Raw genomic sequence first — 16,515 nt, forward strand, 5'->3', positions numbered from 1 at the left:
AAATACTATGGGAGACCCACTCCCCAATAATGGGACTTATGTTTGTAATATGCTGTACTGCATGGCTCTTGTAAGGGGCATTGCAAGTTGCTCCGTCCTAATTTTTGGCAGCTTTTGCTGGGAAAGCATAAGCAAATACTATAGGAGACCCACTCCCCAATAATGGGACTTATGTTTGTAATATGCTGTACTGCATGTGACGCGCCCCCTGGGCCGTGTGTACACATGTGTGGGATACCCGGTGCCGGGACTCTGGGGTCTGTAGTCTCCGTGGCGGTGACCCGGTCCCGTGGCTCAGGCTGGTCAAACCAGTGGCAGTCTTTCTTAGGTTTTGAGGTTAATTGTCCGACTGCGCCACCCGTGGATTGCGGTCAGGGAGTACCACCGCTGCGAGGCTGACCGCTGAGGCTGGTGTTGTGTGCGCAGCATAGAATGGGATAACTCCCCTCGGGAGGAATATAGCCTCAGGGCAGTGAGTGTGGATGATGGGGGTGATGGTGCACGAGCGCAGCAGGAATGACTCAGAGTCTTTGCAGTGCAGTTCAGGGTCTTTACTGATGATTATAAGGTAGACCCTCCCGGGAGTACTGGCTAGCATAAGAGGCCTGGTCAGTCTGTGAGCAAGCAGGAGTTCCCCTGGCCAGGTGGAGTTGTAGGCCTTCCCGTCTGTCTGCACTCTTCCTGGCTACCTTGCTGTAAGCGGGTAGAAGTAGCCCACGTCCCTGAGTGTACCGTGTAGTGCTCACCCGTATGGCTGGTGACTTGGGGCCTTCTGTTAGCCTCCGCTCCACGACGGCGGTGCTGGTCCCTTGCTTGTGACTGAGCCTCCGGGCTTCTATGGCCAGAGGACCTGAATTCCCCTGCCGGCTGGTTTCTGCTGCTGGATATATAAGTCCTCACAGCTTCGGACTCCTGTGTCCGGTTCCTATTGTCTTCTGCCAGGGCGAGCTCTGCTCAGCTTCCAGCCCCTGGTCTTTAGCTCCTAGGTCCTACAGAGCTCCTTGCTGTTACTTTCCCTTGCTCTCACTCTGACTCTGACTGTTCTCTGACTCACTCAACCCCGCCCCAGATCCAGTTTATAAGGGCAGAATTCTCCCCTCCCAGGACTGGGGCAGGAGGATGTTGCATGTTTAAGGGATCCTGACCTGGAAACCTCCCACTTGCTCTCCGACGTAATATCTCTATTACTGTGGTGACCAGACCCCTGGGGTGCCACACATGGCTCTTGTAAGGGGCATTGCAGTTCCTCATAATTTTTGGAAAGCCTTCCATTCACTGCTTAGGCCAACAGTGCACGGGAGACCCAGTTGCTATAAATCGAAAAAAAGGTTTAGTTAACGCCCTCTGACCTCCATGTCATTTCCAAGGGGCATTGGAGTGGCTCGAAATTTTTGGTAGGCATTGCACTCACTGTATGCCCTATAACTGTGTAGCCGAACCGCTCCTTTTGTTACAGAAACATATCCTACAAGACATCTCTGATTGACTGGCCTGATATTGATGTGAATGGTCCCTGTTCCTCCTGCTCTTTCTCCTTTGCCACCACCTCATCCATCATTTATCACCCGAAGCTTTGTTTTAACGGGAGTCATAGAACTGGGATAGTAGCAGGAAAACATCCAGCAATCCTCGGAGGAGGTAGGATATGCGCCAAAACGCGGACCACCTCAGGCCTAGCCGCTACTACATACATGCGCTTGCATTCCAAGAAAACAAAGCAGATGCTAACTTCTATCATCATCATCATGCTCCTCCCCTAGGCACTCTCAACTCCCCTGATGGAGAAGCCAGGGCCCACCGGAGGAGTCTGGTTCTCTGGTGGGCTCGTCCAATGCTGCCCTAAAGCAGGCCAGGCTAAGAAAAGTGTGGGGGAAGGTGACAGGAGAAATCAGGGCGGCTGGGGACCGAGCGTGGACACCCGGCCGCCGAGCGGCTAGGGACAGAGTATGGATACCTCACTGCCGAAGCGGCCATGAGGTAGTGGCCAGCTTCGGCCTCCTCCAAACTAAAAGGCCCCATTTCAAGTGAAAGCTAGCAGTATGGTATTGCAGCCTGTGGGTGGGTGGGTGGTTGGCTGCATATTTTCGCTTGCATTGCAAGGAATGGGGAAGGTACAATTGAACACTGCCCTGGGACAAGGACTTGCATGGGGATAGTTGCAAGTCTGCATCTTCTGATGCGACAAGGATCACTTCTGATGGGCACACTTTTAGACAGTGACCTGGGGGTCAGAGATGCTTCCAGGGGTCTTCCCCATGCTGATCCCTTGTCTTTTCAGCACTGTATGCATGTGTCACACAGCACATGGCCAGATAAGGTTGTAAAATGTTAAAATGACATTTCCCGGTGATCGCATTTGTCACGGTTGAAAGCAATACAAAAGTGCAAAAACGCATGAAAAATGCTACTTGTGAACATAGCCCAAGGTGTGGAGGAGTATTTTTGTTTTTGGTTATTTATTTTACCTTATACACAAGTTTTTACCCTGGAAAGGAAGTTCCTTAACATATTTCACAGGAAAACCGTTTCAGTTTCGTTTTTGAACGTTTTATTGTGAGCCCGCAAAAGTGGCTTAAAACCTCTGACCACGTTGTTGACAGCAGTGACCTGGGGGTCAGAAATGCTTCCAGGGGCGATCCCCATGCAGCCCCCATGTCATTTTAGCACTGTCACTATCGTTTTGGGCACTTTTTAGGCTTTCTACAGACTGCCGGGGGTGCTGCCGCAAAAATGCTCGGGTCTCTCATAGACTAACATTGGGCTCGTTGTTCGGGTCGAGCACCCGAGTATCACGGTAAGCTTGGCCCGAGCTTCGAGCACCCGAGCATTTTAGTGATCGCTCAACACTATCAGTCGTCATCTTGGTGAGGACACAGAAGTCTTGCCCGTTACCAGTCTGGCACCCATGGCTGACTTTATGTTACGCTGCCTTAACCGTGACCCTCGCATTGTCAAAATGTTGGGTGACCGTCATTACTGGTTGATGACACTTTTAGAACCCCTCTACAAGGAGAACTTTCACTCTCTTATTCCTGAGTTGGAGAGGTCTACAAACATGGGGCAGTAGCAGAAGGCCCTTGCTGCAGAACTATTAAAAAAATTCCCATCTGAACACGGTAGTGGCAGAGGTCACAGTTCGCTGCCCAACTAAGGCATACAGGCGAGAGAGACGCAACTCCAATCCAGCAGAGGCAGGGGAACACTGTCAATGTTCTAGGACAGTTTTCTGAGACCTGCCCAGCTTACAGGCCCTGAGGCGCAGGGTACTCTCACAAGGAGTGGAAAGTTTCAAAAGATGGTGAGTGAGTACCAGCGTCCTCCGTGATTCCTCTGTGCCTTTTAATTATTGAGTATCCAAGCTGGACACTTGGAATGAACTCACTCTGTATGCTTTGGAGGTCCTGGCCTGCCCTGCCGCTAGCGTGTTATCGGAGCGTGTTTTTAGTGCCGCTGGGGGAATTATAACTGATAAGCGCACTCGCCTGTCAACTGACAATGCTGACAAGCTGACCCTTATCAAAATGAACAAGGGCTGGATTGGGCCAGACTTCTCATCACCACCAAATGACAGCAGAGTAACATAAAGTCAAATCCACTGTGTTATTTCGGGAGGTGTATTCCCATGCATCGCTTCACACCCACACATGGATATACGCTTCCTCATTTCGGCTGTTTTTTGCTCTTCTCCTTATCCTCAGCCTCCACGACCACTATTCCACCAGGGTGACCGTGGTCCATGTTGCCAGCATTGCAAGTTCCTCTGTCCTAATTTTTGGCAGCTTTTGCTTGGAAGGCATAGGCAAAGACTATGGGAGACCCACTCCCCAATAATGGGAATAATGTTTTTAATATGCTGTACTGCATGGCTCTTGTAAGGGGCATTAAAATCGTCTTGTTAAGCTACTGTGACCTCCACGTCTCTTCCAAGGGTCGTTAATATTGTCTTTTTATTCCACTGCGACCTCCACCACTCTTCCAAGGGGCATTAAAAGCGTCTTGTTAAGCTACTGTGACCTCCACGTCTCTTCCACAGGGCGTTGATATTGTCTTTTTATTCCACTGTAACCTCCACCACTCTTCCAAGGGGCATTGATATTGTCTTTTTATTCCACTGCGACCTCCACCACTCTTTCAAGGGGCATTAAAACCGTCTTGTTAAACCACTCTGAACTCCACGTCTCTTCTAAGGGGCATTAAAACCGTCTTGTTAAACCACTCTGAATTCCACAGCTCTTCCAAGGGGCATTGACATGTTGTTTTTAATTACCTCTAACCTCCACGACTCTTGCAACGGGCATTGCATTTCCTCCTAATTTTTGTCAGCTTTTGCTTTTCAATGCATAGGCGAACACTAAGGGAGACCCACTCCCCAATAATGGGTAGAAGGTTTTTAATACGCTGTAATCCACGTCTGTTTCAAGGGGCATTGCAGTGCCTAATAATTTTTGGAAAGCCTTCCATTCCCTGCTTAGGCCAACAGTGTACAGGAGACCCAGTTGCTATAAATGGAAAAAACGGTTTAGTTAAGGCCCTCTGACTTCCATGTCACTTCCAAGGGGCATTGGAGTGCCTCGAAATTTTTGGTAGGCAATTCACTGTATGTCTTATAACTGTGTAGCTGAACCGCTCCTTTTGGTACAGAAACATATCCTACAAGACGTGTGGTTGGCTGGCCTGATATTGATGTGAATGGTCCCTGTTCCTCCTGCTCTTTCTCCTTTGCCACCACCTCATCCATCATTCATCACCTGAAGCTTTGTTTTAACAGGAGTCATAGAACTGGGATAGTAGAAGGAAAACATCCAGCAATCCTCGAAGGAGGCAGAATATGCGCCAAAACGCTGACCACCTCAGGCCTAGCCGCTACTACATACATGCGCTTGCATTCCAAGGAACAGAAAGCTAAGGAGGTGGATGGCCTCATGATCATGAATAATTTACTCGTTGTGTAGGAGGCCGACCACTGCTGCTGTCTACCTTCTGAACTTTGTGTTGAAGCCTGATTGACCCAGGACCCGCAATCCTCTGTCTGGAGGACGTGTTGTATCCCAGTGTCCAACTGTGTCCCGGCTTCCACAATATTAACCCAGTGTGAAGGCGTCAATGAGATGGACCATTCCTGGCCACATTCACTTGTCCACGTGTTTGTGGTTAGGCTGTCCTCCCCACTAAATGCACTGGGGAGGGCACAGGTAATGTTCTGGTATGCGCGCTTGTGTATAAGGTGCACCGGGACAAATAGGGGCGGCTGGGGACCGTTTATGGACACCCGGCCACCCCCACGCGGCTGGGGGCTGTGTGTGGGCACCCGGCCGCGGGGCGGCTGGGGACTGAGTATGGACACCCGGCCGCCCCCTGGCGGCTGGGGACCAAGCGTGGACACACGGCCGCCGGGCGGCTGGGGACTGAGTATGAATACCAGGCTACTGACGCAGCCATGACGTGGTGGCCAGATTCCACCTCCACATGCCTAAAAGGCCCAATTTCAAGTGCAAGCAAGCTAGCAGTATGGTATTGCAGCCTGGGGGTGGGTGGGTGGCAGGCTGCATACTTGTGCTTGTATTGCAAGTTATGGGGGAGGTACAATTGAACACTGCCCTGGGACAAGGACTTGCACGGGGATAGTTGCAAGTCTGCATCTTCTGATGCGGCAAGGATCACTTCTGATGGGCACACTTTTAGGCAGTGACCTGGGTGTCAGAGATGATTCCAGGGGTCTTCCCCATGCTGTTCCCATGTCTTTTTAGCACTGTATGCATGTGTCACACAGCACATGGCCAGATAAGGTTGTAAAATGTTAAAATGACATTTCCCGGTGAATGCATTTGTCACGGCTGAAAGCAATACAAATGTGCAAAAACGCATAAAAAATGCTACTTGTGAACATAGCCCAAGGTGTGGAGGAGTATTTTTGTTTTTGGTTATTTATTTTACCTTATACACAAGTCTTTACCCTGGAAAGGATGTTCCTTAACCCCTTTCCGACCTGGTCAGTAATAGTACGCACCAGGTCGGGAAGGCCGGATCAGCGGGGGCTCCGGCGGTGAGCCCGCACTGAAGCGAGCACATGTCAGCTGATTATTGGAATCGCAATCCACCCGCGGCTGTTAACATGTTAAATCTCTGACAGTGGCATTTAACTCGCGCTTCCGGGAGTCCTAAGTCCCGCCCATCAGTGACCCCGTCACGTGATCGCGGGTCACCAATGGGTGGGCATGACAACTCAGGGTCTGCAGCAGACGCCTGTGGTTGTCATGTCTCAATTGCTATGAGCGCCACCTAGTGTTCAGCGCTCATAGCAAGTGAGCATTTCTCCTGCATACAAGCGATCTGCTCATCAGACAACTGCTGCTTCTAGTCTCCTCTGGAGACTATAGAAGCAAGCAGAAAGTGTAAAAAAAAAAGTTTTTTAAAAAAATAAAAAAAATAAAAAATATATAAAAGTTTAAGTCACCCCCCTTTCGCCCCATTCAAAATAAAATATATATATATATATATATAAAAAAAAAAAAAACACATACACATATTTGGTATCGCCGCATTCAGAATCGCCCGATCTATCATTATAAAAGAAGAATTAATACAATCCGTAAACGGCGTAACGAGAAAAAAATTTTAAACGCCAGAATTAAGTTTTTTTGGTCGCTACAACTTTACAATAAAATGCAATAACGGGCGATCAAAACATCGGATCTACCCCAAAATGGTATCAATAAAAACGTCAGCCCGGCACGCAAAAAATAAGCCCTCACCTGGCCCCAGATCCCGAAAAATGGAGAAGCTAAGGGTCTCGGAAAATGGCGTCATTTTTTTTGCTTTTTTTTTAGCAAGCTTTGGAATTTTTTTTCACCACTTAAATAAAAAAGAACCTATACATGTTTGGTGTCTATGAACTCGTAACGACCTGGAAAATAATGATGGCAGGTCAGTTTTAGCAATCTGTGAACGTGGTAAAAAAAGGACCCAAAAAACAACTGTGGAATTGCATTTTTTTTTGCAGTTTCACTGCACTTGGAATTTTTTTCCCATTTTCCAGCACACGATATGGTAAAACCAGTGATGGTGTTTAAAAGTACAACTCGTCCCACAAAAAATAAGCCCTCACATGGCCATAATGAACGAAAATTTAAAAAGTTCTGGCTCTGGGAAGAAGGGGAGCAAAAAAGGAAAACACAAAAACAAAGACCCGTGGTCGTTAAGGGGTTAACATTTTTCACAGGAAAGCACTTTCACTTTCGTTTTTGAACGTTTTATTGTGAGCCTGTAAAAGTGGCTTAATACCTCTGACCACGTTGTTGACAGCAGTGACCTGGGGGTCAGAAATGCTTCCAGGGGCGATCCCCATGCTGTCCCCATGTCATTTGAGCACTGTCACTATCGTTTTGGGCACTTGTTAGGCTTTTAAAACACTGCCGGGGGAGTCGCCGCAAAAATGTTCGGGTCTCCCATAGACTAACATTGGGCTCGTTGCTCGGGTCGAGCACCCGAGTATCACAGTGAGCTCGGCCCGAGCTTCGAGCACCCGAGCATTTTATTGCTCGCTCAACACTAATCATAACACTTAGGATTCCAAGACTTAATTTCATTGGTAAACCAGTCCAGTACAGGATTGTGCAATTTTAACCAAGGTAACCCCAAAACCACTGGAGCAGGCAAATTATTTAATACCGCCAAATCCAAATTCTCTTGGTGGATACCATTAATGGTGAGGGGAAATTCAAAAACCTTGTGAGTAATACCTTTCAAGGGAGAGCCATCAACAGCAACCACAGAAATAGGAGATGACAAAAGTTTGGATTCCAATTTAAATTTTTCCAAAAAACCCTCATCAATCACATTGAGTGTAGAACCACAATCCACAAATTCCCGAAATTCAATCAACTCCTCCTAGAATGAGGTGCTTCCAGAAAGAAATACTCCTTTTGAGTTTAAACAAGCTATGCGGTCGTAACTGACCTCTTTTTTTTTTTTCTTTGTTCAAACGAAGCACACAGTTCTTAATAAAGTGGTCAGATTTACTGCAATAAAAACACAATCCTTTAGCAAACCTGCGGTCTTTTTCCTGAGAGTGGGGTGACATCGCCCCAATCTCCATCGGTTCTCCACACTCCTAACAGACCCTCTGAAAACTAGGAGCTGCCATAGCAGTAGATTTCTCTTCATTGCTCCTAGCACGCAGTCTCCTATCCACACGTATGGCTAATTGCATTGCCTCCTGCAAGGTTCCAGGTTTAGGGAAGGCAATCAGCAGATCCTTAACCCTTTCACCTAGACCATGAAGAAACAAACATTTTAATGCTGAGTCATTCCATTACACTTCAGCTGACCATCTTCTGAAGTATGTACAATAATTTTCCACATCACCTGATCCCTGCTTCAAACGTCTTAATTCAGTTTCAGCAGATGAGACTCGATCAGGATCATCATACAACAACCCTATAGCAGAAAAAAAATCTTCCACAGATCTAAAACACGGATCATTAGGTTGTAGAGAAAAGGCCCATCCCTGTGGTTCTTTGCGCAAAAGTGACATTATAAATCCAATGCTTTGTGATTCATTCCCCGAGGATCTGGGTCTTAAACGAAAATATAATAAACAAGCGTTTTTAAAGGAAAAAAAATCTTGCCATTTAACATAAAAAAAATATGGCAGTCCTACCTTCGGTTCGACAAAATGCGCTCCTGGACAGCTACTCACGTGTTGGTGGAGCTCGGCCACCTACAAAGACAGTCCCTGCAGGCGTTGAGCCAACTCCTGAACGGACACCATGCTGAAATCAGGATTTCTTTCCTTAGTGTTTTATTTTTAGGCTGGACTTACTGTTATGAACTGCTACAAACACTAAGGAAAGATAGGAAAACTGTCCCTACAATAGGACTAAGCTGATTCCCTACGATGCAGCAGGGGACCTGTTCCTTGTGAACAGACCCGCCTAAGTCCTCAGCTAGTCTGAACGCAGACCTATAGATATAAGGGAGGGGTCCCTACAAGAACTAAGGACTGGGATATAGTTGGACACCTCCTAGCAGAAATTGTAGCAGAGCAAAGACAAACAAACAAACAGAAGTACTAGTGGTCAAAAGACCAAGCAAACTACAGAGTAAGGTACAAGGCACCTGGCTAGCTTAAGAGTAAATGTAACACTGAAGTCCAGCAAGACCAGGAGGGCGGAGCTGGATTAAATAGGCAAAAAGTCAAGTGACCAGCAAAATAGAAAAAACTAACAGGAGGGTTCTAACACCTGGTATTTGTCGTAGTGATAATGGAGGGATATAATGTCTTTGTACTAAATTATCATTTAGTGTTTTAGAACTTTTCGGGGTTATTAAAGGTCTAGGAGATATGACCCTTTTTAGAATCGGGTCTGAGAGTAAGATTGGCCAATATCTATTGAAGACATCAAACATTTCCTTTCTTTGAGCATGGTAAGGGGTAATTATCCTCCCCTGTTGGTCTTTTCCTTCAGGTTTCAGCAGTTGGTCCCTCGAGGTGCCCTTTGTTCTGTCATAACCCTGTTGGATGATTGTCATCATAATGGCGAGCTTTAAATCGTCTTTTTAGCTCCTGAACCTGATTTTCAAATAAAACTTTGGTTTAACAAATGCGTCGAGCCCTCAGGAATTGTCCAGTTGGTAATGACTTAATCAACAGTGGAGGGTGAGAGGATTTGGAGTTCAAAAGGGAGATGACAGCCGTCTTTTTCCTGAAAATGCTAGTTGTAATTAACCTGACAACTTCTTTCCTAATTTTTAGGTCAAGAAAATGTATTGAAAATCTATATCTATGTTATATTGATACGTGTTTAATTCCTGAATAAACATGTCCAGAGTTTCAAACTTCCCCTGCCATACAATGAACAGATCATCGATAAATCAAACCCTCATTTGAACCGCTGCATGAACATTATGAGGGTAATTGATGCCTTGTTACCAAAAACCAAGAAAGAGACATGCATATGAGGGTGCATAAGATGCCCCCATCGCAGTACCTCTCTCAGAGGCAAATTCTATCCTTAAATAGGAAAAAATTATGTCTTAATAGAAAGCACAATAACAGCATCAGTAGTTCTATCAGGTTAGTTCTTCCTAGATAAAATTCCACTTCCCTCAAGCCATCCTCATGCCTTATTGATGTATAGAAGGACTCGACACTGGCTGTAGCCCTGATAACGGTCATCATCATAGGATATGTCTTGGAGTCTCACCAATAAATCTGTCGAGTCCCTGATATATTATGGAGATTCTTGCACAAGGGGCTTGAGGTAGTAGTCTAGGAATTTACAAGTAGGTTCATATAAACTGTTGTTACCGGATACAATGGGATGACCTGGTGCTTCCACAATATTCTTATGCATGTTAGGAAGGAGATATAAGGTTGGTATCACTGGATTATCCATAATCAGTCCCTCGTATACTGTTTTTTAAATGATTTTACTTTCAACAGCTAATTTTAAAATTTCCATCAGTTTCCTACTGTAATTCAATGTGGGATTTTTTTCTAATCTCCTGTAGCATGATCTATCATTCAGCTGTCTAAATGCTTCTTTTTCGTACTTAGCTGTAGGCCACACGATGACATTTCCTCCCTTGTCTGCTCTCTTGATGACAATATCATGACAATATCATTCATTGTTTTCAATTCACTTAGTGCTATCCGTTGCCTTTTATTTAAATTATCATGAGTTTTTGTACTTGGAAGCTGTCTCAATTCTTGAGTAACTAGCTTGGTGAATAATTCAATAGTTGGACAAGTGAACAAAGGAGGAAAGACCATCGAGCGATTTTTTTAGTATATGGGAGAAAGGTTGAACTACTGGGTTCAAGCAGGGATTCAAGTGTTGCAATGGCCTCCCTTTCATCAGGAGTTGCATCTCTGATTTGGCAAAGTGCTTTTTGAGAAGCAATTTGCGGCTGAATAGATTGACATCCTTAATTGCTACAAAGCTATCAAAATTAGTAACTGGAGAAGGTCAATCCCATACTTAATACTTCAGTATGATGTTTACTTAGTGTTTTATTAGAGCGGTTAATTACCTTCATAGTATTTTGAGTTGAAGTTCCCTCCATGTGGTGCGGCTTTTTTTCTTGTTGATGATATTCCAAGTTTCCATCCTTCTGCTTATTTTTGGACCAATGGCATAATACTCTGACAACATTGTTCACACCAGTGACCTGTGATTCAGAGATGGTTCCAGGGGTTTTCCCCATGCTGTTCCCATGTAATTTCAGCACTGTTCCCATCGATTTGACCAATTTTTAGACATCTGGTGGGCCACCGGAAAAATGCTCGAGTTTCCCATTGACTTACATTATATCCGTTACTCAGGTCGAGCACCCGAGCATTACGATTTGCTCAACCCGAGTAACAAGTACCCGAGCATTTTAATGCTCGCTCATCACTAGAAAATGTATATATGAATTAACACATTTGTATGGTAATGTAAACTTATGAATCTGCATTCTATTTTATATACTCTGATTATATGTAAATAAGATCTGATAATCCTCTTTTTTTCTTTACACAAAGTACACACAAAGATTTGGGAGGATCAAAATGTCAATTGTTTCTTCTGTTCTTTTGCCCAATATTTTAGAACGATTTATACACTTCTACCATTTCAACATTGGGAAAGGTGATAAAAACGAGCACCTATTAACCCCATTACGACATAGGGCATATTAGTACGTATCTGTGCCCTGGGACTTATGGACCAGATACGTATTTATATGCCCTGGCGATTTCGCCCGCACACAGGCTGTGCGGGCGCGATGGCCGCCGGGTGTCAGCTGATTGTCACAGCTGACACCCGGTGCTATGTACAGGGATCGGTCCTGCACCGCTCCCGGCACATTAACCCCCACAATGCTGCGATCGCAGTCGATCGCAGCATTGTGGTGGCAAGGGGAGGTGATCGCCGATACTCACCTCCTCTTCCGGCCTCCAGCGCTGTCTGCCGTGGCTTCCAGGATGTTGCCATGATGTCCCGATGTCGTTATGACAACATCCGTGTCACCAGACAGCAGGAAGATGTTTTGGACATGCGCAGTGCATCTCCAAACTATCTTCTCCCTGTCCAGCGCTGACAGCCTGCATGGCACAGGGATGGTGCTGCATTCCTGTGCCATGCAGGCGATCAGAGAAAAAAAAGTGAAAGTCCCATAGTGGGACAAAGTAAAAAAGTGTAAAAAGTGTCATGAAGTGAAAAAAAAAAAAAAAAAATTGTAAAAATATAAAAAAAAAATAAAAAAATAATCCACCAAAAATGAAAATATAATGTACCCATCAATAAATATTATTATAAAAAAATAAATAAAAGTACACATATTTGGTATCGCCGCGTCCGGAACGACCTGACCTATAAAACTGTCCCACTAGTTAACCCCTTCAGTGAACACGGTAAAAAAATAAATAAAAAACAAAGCAAAAAACAATGCTTTATCGCCATACCGCCAAACAAAAAATGGAATAACACGCGATCAAAAAGACGAATATAAATAAGAATGGTACCGCTGAAAACGTCATCTCGTCCCGCAAAAAAATAAGCCACCATACAGCTCCATCAACCGAAAAATAAAAAAATTATAGCTCTCAGAATAAAACGATGCTAAAAAATATTTTTTTCTATAAAATTGCTTTTATGTAAAAGTGCAAAACATAGAAAAACGATATAAATGTGGTACCGTTGTAAACGTACTGACCCAAAGAATAAAGCTGCCTTATCAATTTTACCACACGCGGAACGGCATAAAAAAAAAAAAAAAAAAACAATTCCTGAATTGTTGGTTTTTGTTTATTCTGCCTCCCAAAAATCAGAATAGAAAGCGATCAAAAAATGTCACGTGCCTGAAAATGGCACCAATAACAACGTCAACTCATCCCGCAAAAAACAAGCCATCACATCACTCTGTCGGCCAAAATATGGCGATGCAAAAACTAGATTTTACAAAAAATGGGTCTTTTAGTGTGTGATAGCTGTCAATCATAAAAACCCCATATGATTCTGGTATCGCTGTAGTCGCACCGACCCGAAGAATAAGGTCGTCTAATCACTTATACTGCACGAGGAACGGAGTAAAAAGTAAACTCTCGGGTTAGGTTTATGCTAGGGTTAGGGTTGGGCTAGGGTTAGGGCTAGGTTTGGGGTTAGGGTTGTGATGCGGTTGGGATTTTTTTCAAATGTAAGAAAAAAAGATGACGATATGGCGACTAGTGTTGAGCACAAGTGCTCGCTACTTGCGTTTGCATCGGGTGCTCTGGTATGCATTGAGTATCATGGGTATTTGAGTGACATGCTTGAGTCTCCGCCCCATATGTTTCGCGGCCAAAAAAACTTTGCGGGGATTGCCTTCCATGCACGAGCGATCCCCGCATGTTTTTTTTGGGTGTCTAATAACCGTGAAACATGCGGGGCAGGGACTCAAGCATGTCACTCGAGCACACGCAGTCAATGGTTCATACCTGAGTACCCAATGCAAACTCAAGTAGCGAGCACTTGCGCTCAAGACTAATGACAACTTATTCAATATGATGACCTAATGTTATCAAATTCTGTGTCATACCTCTGGGTTCAAAATGTTCACTATACCCCTTAATAAAATCCTTGAGGGGTATAGTTTCCAAAATAGGGTCACTTGTGGGGGAGCTCCACTGTTTAGGCACATCAGGGGCTCTCCAAACGCGACATGGTGTCTAACAAATTGAATGGAAAATCGGCTCAAATTGTTAGCGGACGCCATGTTGTGTTTGGAGAGCCCCTGTGTGCCTAAACATTGGAGCTCCCCCACAAGTGACCCCATTTTGGAAACTAGACCACCCAAGGCACCTATCTAGATGCATAGTGAGCACTTGGAACCCCCAGGTGCTTCACAAATTGATTCGTAAAAATGAAAAAGTGGAAAAAAAAATACTTTTTCAGTTTTACGAATCAATTTGTGAAGCACCTTGGGGTTCCAAGTGCTCACTATGCATCTAGATAGGTGCCTTGGGTGGTCTAGTTTCCAAAATGGGGTCAGTTGTGGGGGAGCTCCAATGTTTTGGCACACAGGAGCTCTCCAAACGCAACATGGCATCCGCTAATTATTCAAGCAAATTTTACAATCAAAAAGTCAAATGGCGCTCCTTCCCTTCCGAGCCCTGCCGTGCGCCCAAACAGTGGTTTTTCCCCACATATGGGGTAACTGCGTGCCCAGAGGAAATTGCACATCAAATTTTGGGGTCCATTTTTTCTTGTTACCCCTGTGAAAATAAAAAAAATTGGGTCTAAATTAACATTTTTGTGAAAAAAGTTAAATGTTCATTTTTTTCTTCCACATTCCAAAAATTCCTGTGAAGCACCTGAAGGGTTAATAAAGTTCTTGAATGTGGTTTTGAGCACCTTGAGGGGTGCAGTTTTTAGAATAGTGTCACTTTTGGGTATTTTCTGTCATAAAGACCTCTCAAAGTGACTTCAAATGTGATGTGGTCCCTAAAAAAATGGTTTTGTAAATTTTGTTGGAAAAATGAGAAATCGCTGGTCAACTTTTAACCCTTATAGCTCCCTAACAAAAAAAAATTTTGGTTCCAAAATTGTGCTGATGTAAAGTAGACATGTGGGAAATGTTATTTATTAAGTATTTTGTCTGACATATCTCTCTGATTTAAGGGCATAAAAATTCAAATTTTGTAAATTGCAAAATTTGCTAAATTTTTGCCAAATTTCCGTTTTTTTCACAAATAATCGCAAGTGATATCAAAGAAATTTTATAACAATCATGAAGTACAATATGTCACGAAAAAACATTCTCAGAATCAGGGGGATCCGTTGAAGCGTTCCAGAGTAATTACCTCATAAAATGACAGTGGTCAGAATTGTAAAAATTGACCTGGTCATTAACGTGCAAACCACCTTCGGGGGTAAAGGGGTTAAAGTGTGCAGTGAACTTTGGCCTTGATTTATCAAGACCAATTTTGTTGATACTGGTCTTGATAAGGTGGCTTGGTGCAGTCAAAGCCATCTGATTCCACCTGTTAATGAACCAGGAATAACTCAAAACACCTCACCACAAATCTTACTCCAGTGGTGTAAGACTTTTGGCATAAGGTACGCCACAACTTGTCATCAATTAGATGAGCAGGAGAATCCATGCTTTGTTATACTCCCGAAACTAAGGCAGCTTTGTCCATTTCAATGGTGCAGGCCTAAAAATTACACAACTTTGCATTACGCAAAGAAAATTACACATTTTCAAAATGTTTTAAGCCAAATGTCTGACATACAGTAAACACTTTAATTACTCGTGGTCGCTGTCTGTAGAGATCTCAGTGGGCCCCCCTTGTCTAATAATACCTCCCACCTTTACTATCTTATGTGCAGCTCATTTATGTTAAAGGAGTTGTCCACTACTTGAACCACTGATTGGATGAAGTTCTCATGTGATATAACAATGTCACACAAGTGCCAGGAAGTCGGGGCCAACATCACTGTAATGGCACCAGTGTGGGAAATGAGTATAAGGGTTTTTTCATTTTACACAAGGGACCACAGTTTTTGAGAAGGGGCTGCCCAACACCTTTAACTCAAACAATGTAATGCGAAGCATGGAGCCTGTAAAATAATAAACAGTTTAAAATCTATAATGAAACTTTGTTTGATTTTAAATCCAAAATACATGTATTCAAGTAAAAAAAAAATGCCCCCGTGGATCTACATTTGTTTCATACCAATAAGATGTTCTAATACATATGGTAAATATATTTTATTGATCCTAAACTTTGCATTTATTTTTTAGATATTTACTGCTGTGGGTTGTTGAGCTCTCATAAAAGTGACTGTACTGGATTACCTTTAACAATGATGACTAACACAGAAGTGCCACTGTCTCGAGGGCAAGATAGAATCAGGATGAAGGGAAAGATGTCCTTTATTTGCTGGTACAATAAAGGACACTTTCGTTTTTTGAGTAATGCATATTCGCCTATCCAGCAGGGTAAGTCATTTAAGCGCTAAAGCAACTGGTAGGTATGCTAAAGTTTTTAATTGCATTTTCCCCTTTTTCAGGTAACTTTGAATTCAAATAAGATGGATATTCAAATATTTTTAATTTTGCACTTTACCGCTTTAAAAGGAACCTGCCATCTAATTCTTCTTAACAGTGACTGTGAAGGGAGAAGCGCACAATAGAGTAAAACTCTAATATAGCAGACAGTAAAAACAATAGCCCAAACAAAAATCTAGTAGGTATCTAAAATTAAGTCAAACAAGTAGAGATATATCATAAAAAAGAATATAAAGAGATACCCAAGACACATTGGAGATCTATACAAAACATAATCTTTATTCATAGCAACATATTATTCTAGATAAAGACATCACATAAAGAGGTATTGGGAAAAGAGCAGCTAAAACAATAAGAGATACAGGGTATATAGACCCAAAATAGGGAGACCGTAGCTAAAGCCCCAGATAGGTATAAATACCACATAAATAATGATTACATATAGATAGAATATATCAGAGATGACTAAATTATTTATGC

At 43.7% G+C, this 16,515-nt stretch overlaps 1 protein-coding gene across 1 annotated transcript in view; it reads left to right on the forward strand.

Annotated features, from left to right (window-relative positions):
• Nucleotides 1–16,515, forward strand: part of PGBD5 (piggyBac transposable element derived 5) — a 671,274-nt gene that overhangs the window by 487,055 nt on the left and 167,704 nt on the right. The window contains exon 5 of the mRNA XM_073660236.1: nt 15,769–15,966. Within this exon, the coding sequence (XP_073516337.1) occupies nt 15,769–15,966 (198 nt within the window). The remainder of the gene's footprint in view (nt 1–15,768; nt 15,967–16,515) is intronic.

Source organism: Phyllobates terribilis, unplaced genomic scaffold, assembly GCF_046119375.1.
Source record: "Phyllobates terribilis strain yellow unplaced genomic scaffold, ASM4611937v1 Scaffold_24__1_contigs__length_18792416, whole genome shotgun sequence".
Lineage (NCBI taxonomy): Eukaryota > Metazoa > Chordata > Amphibia > Anura > Dendrobatidae > Phyllobates > Phyllobates terribilis.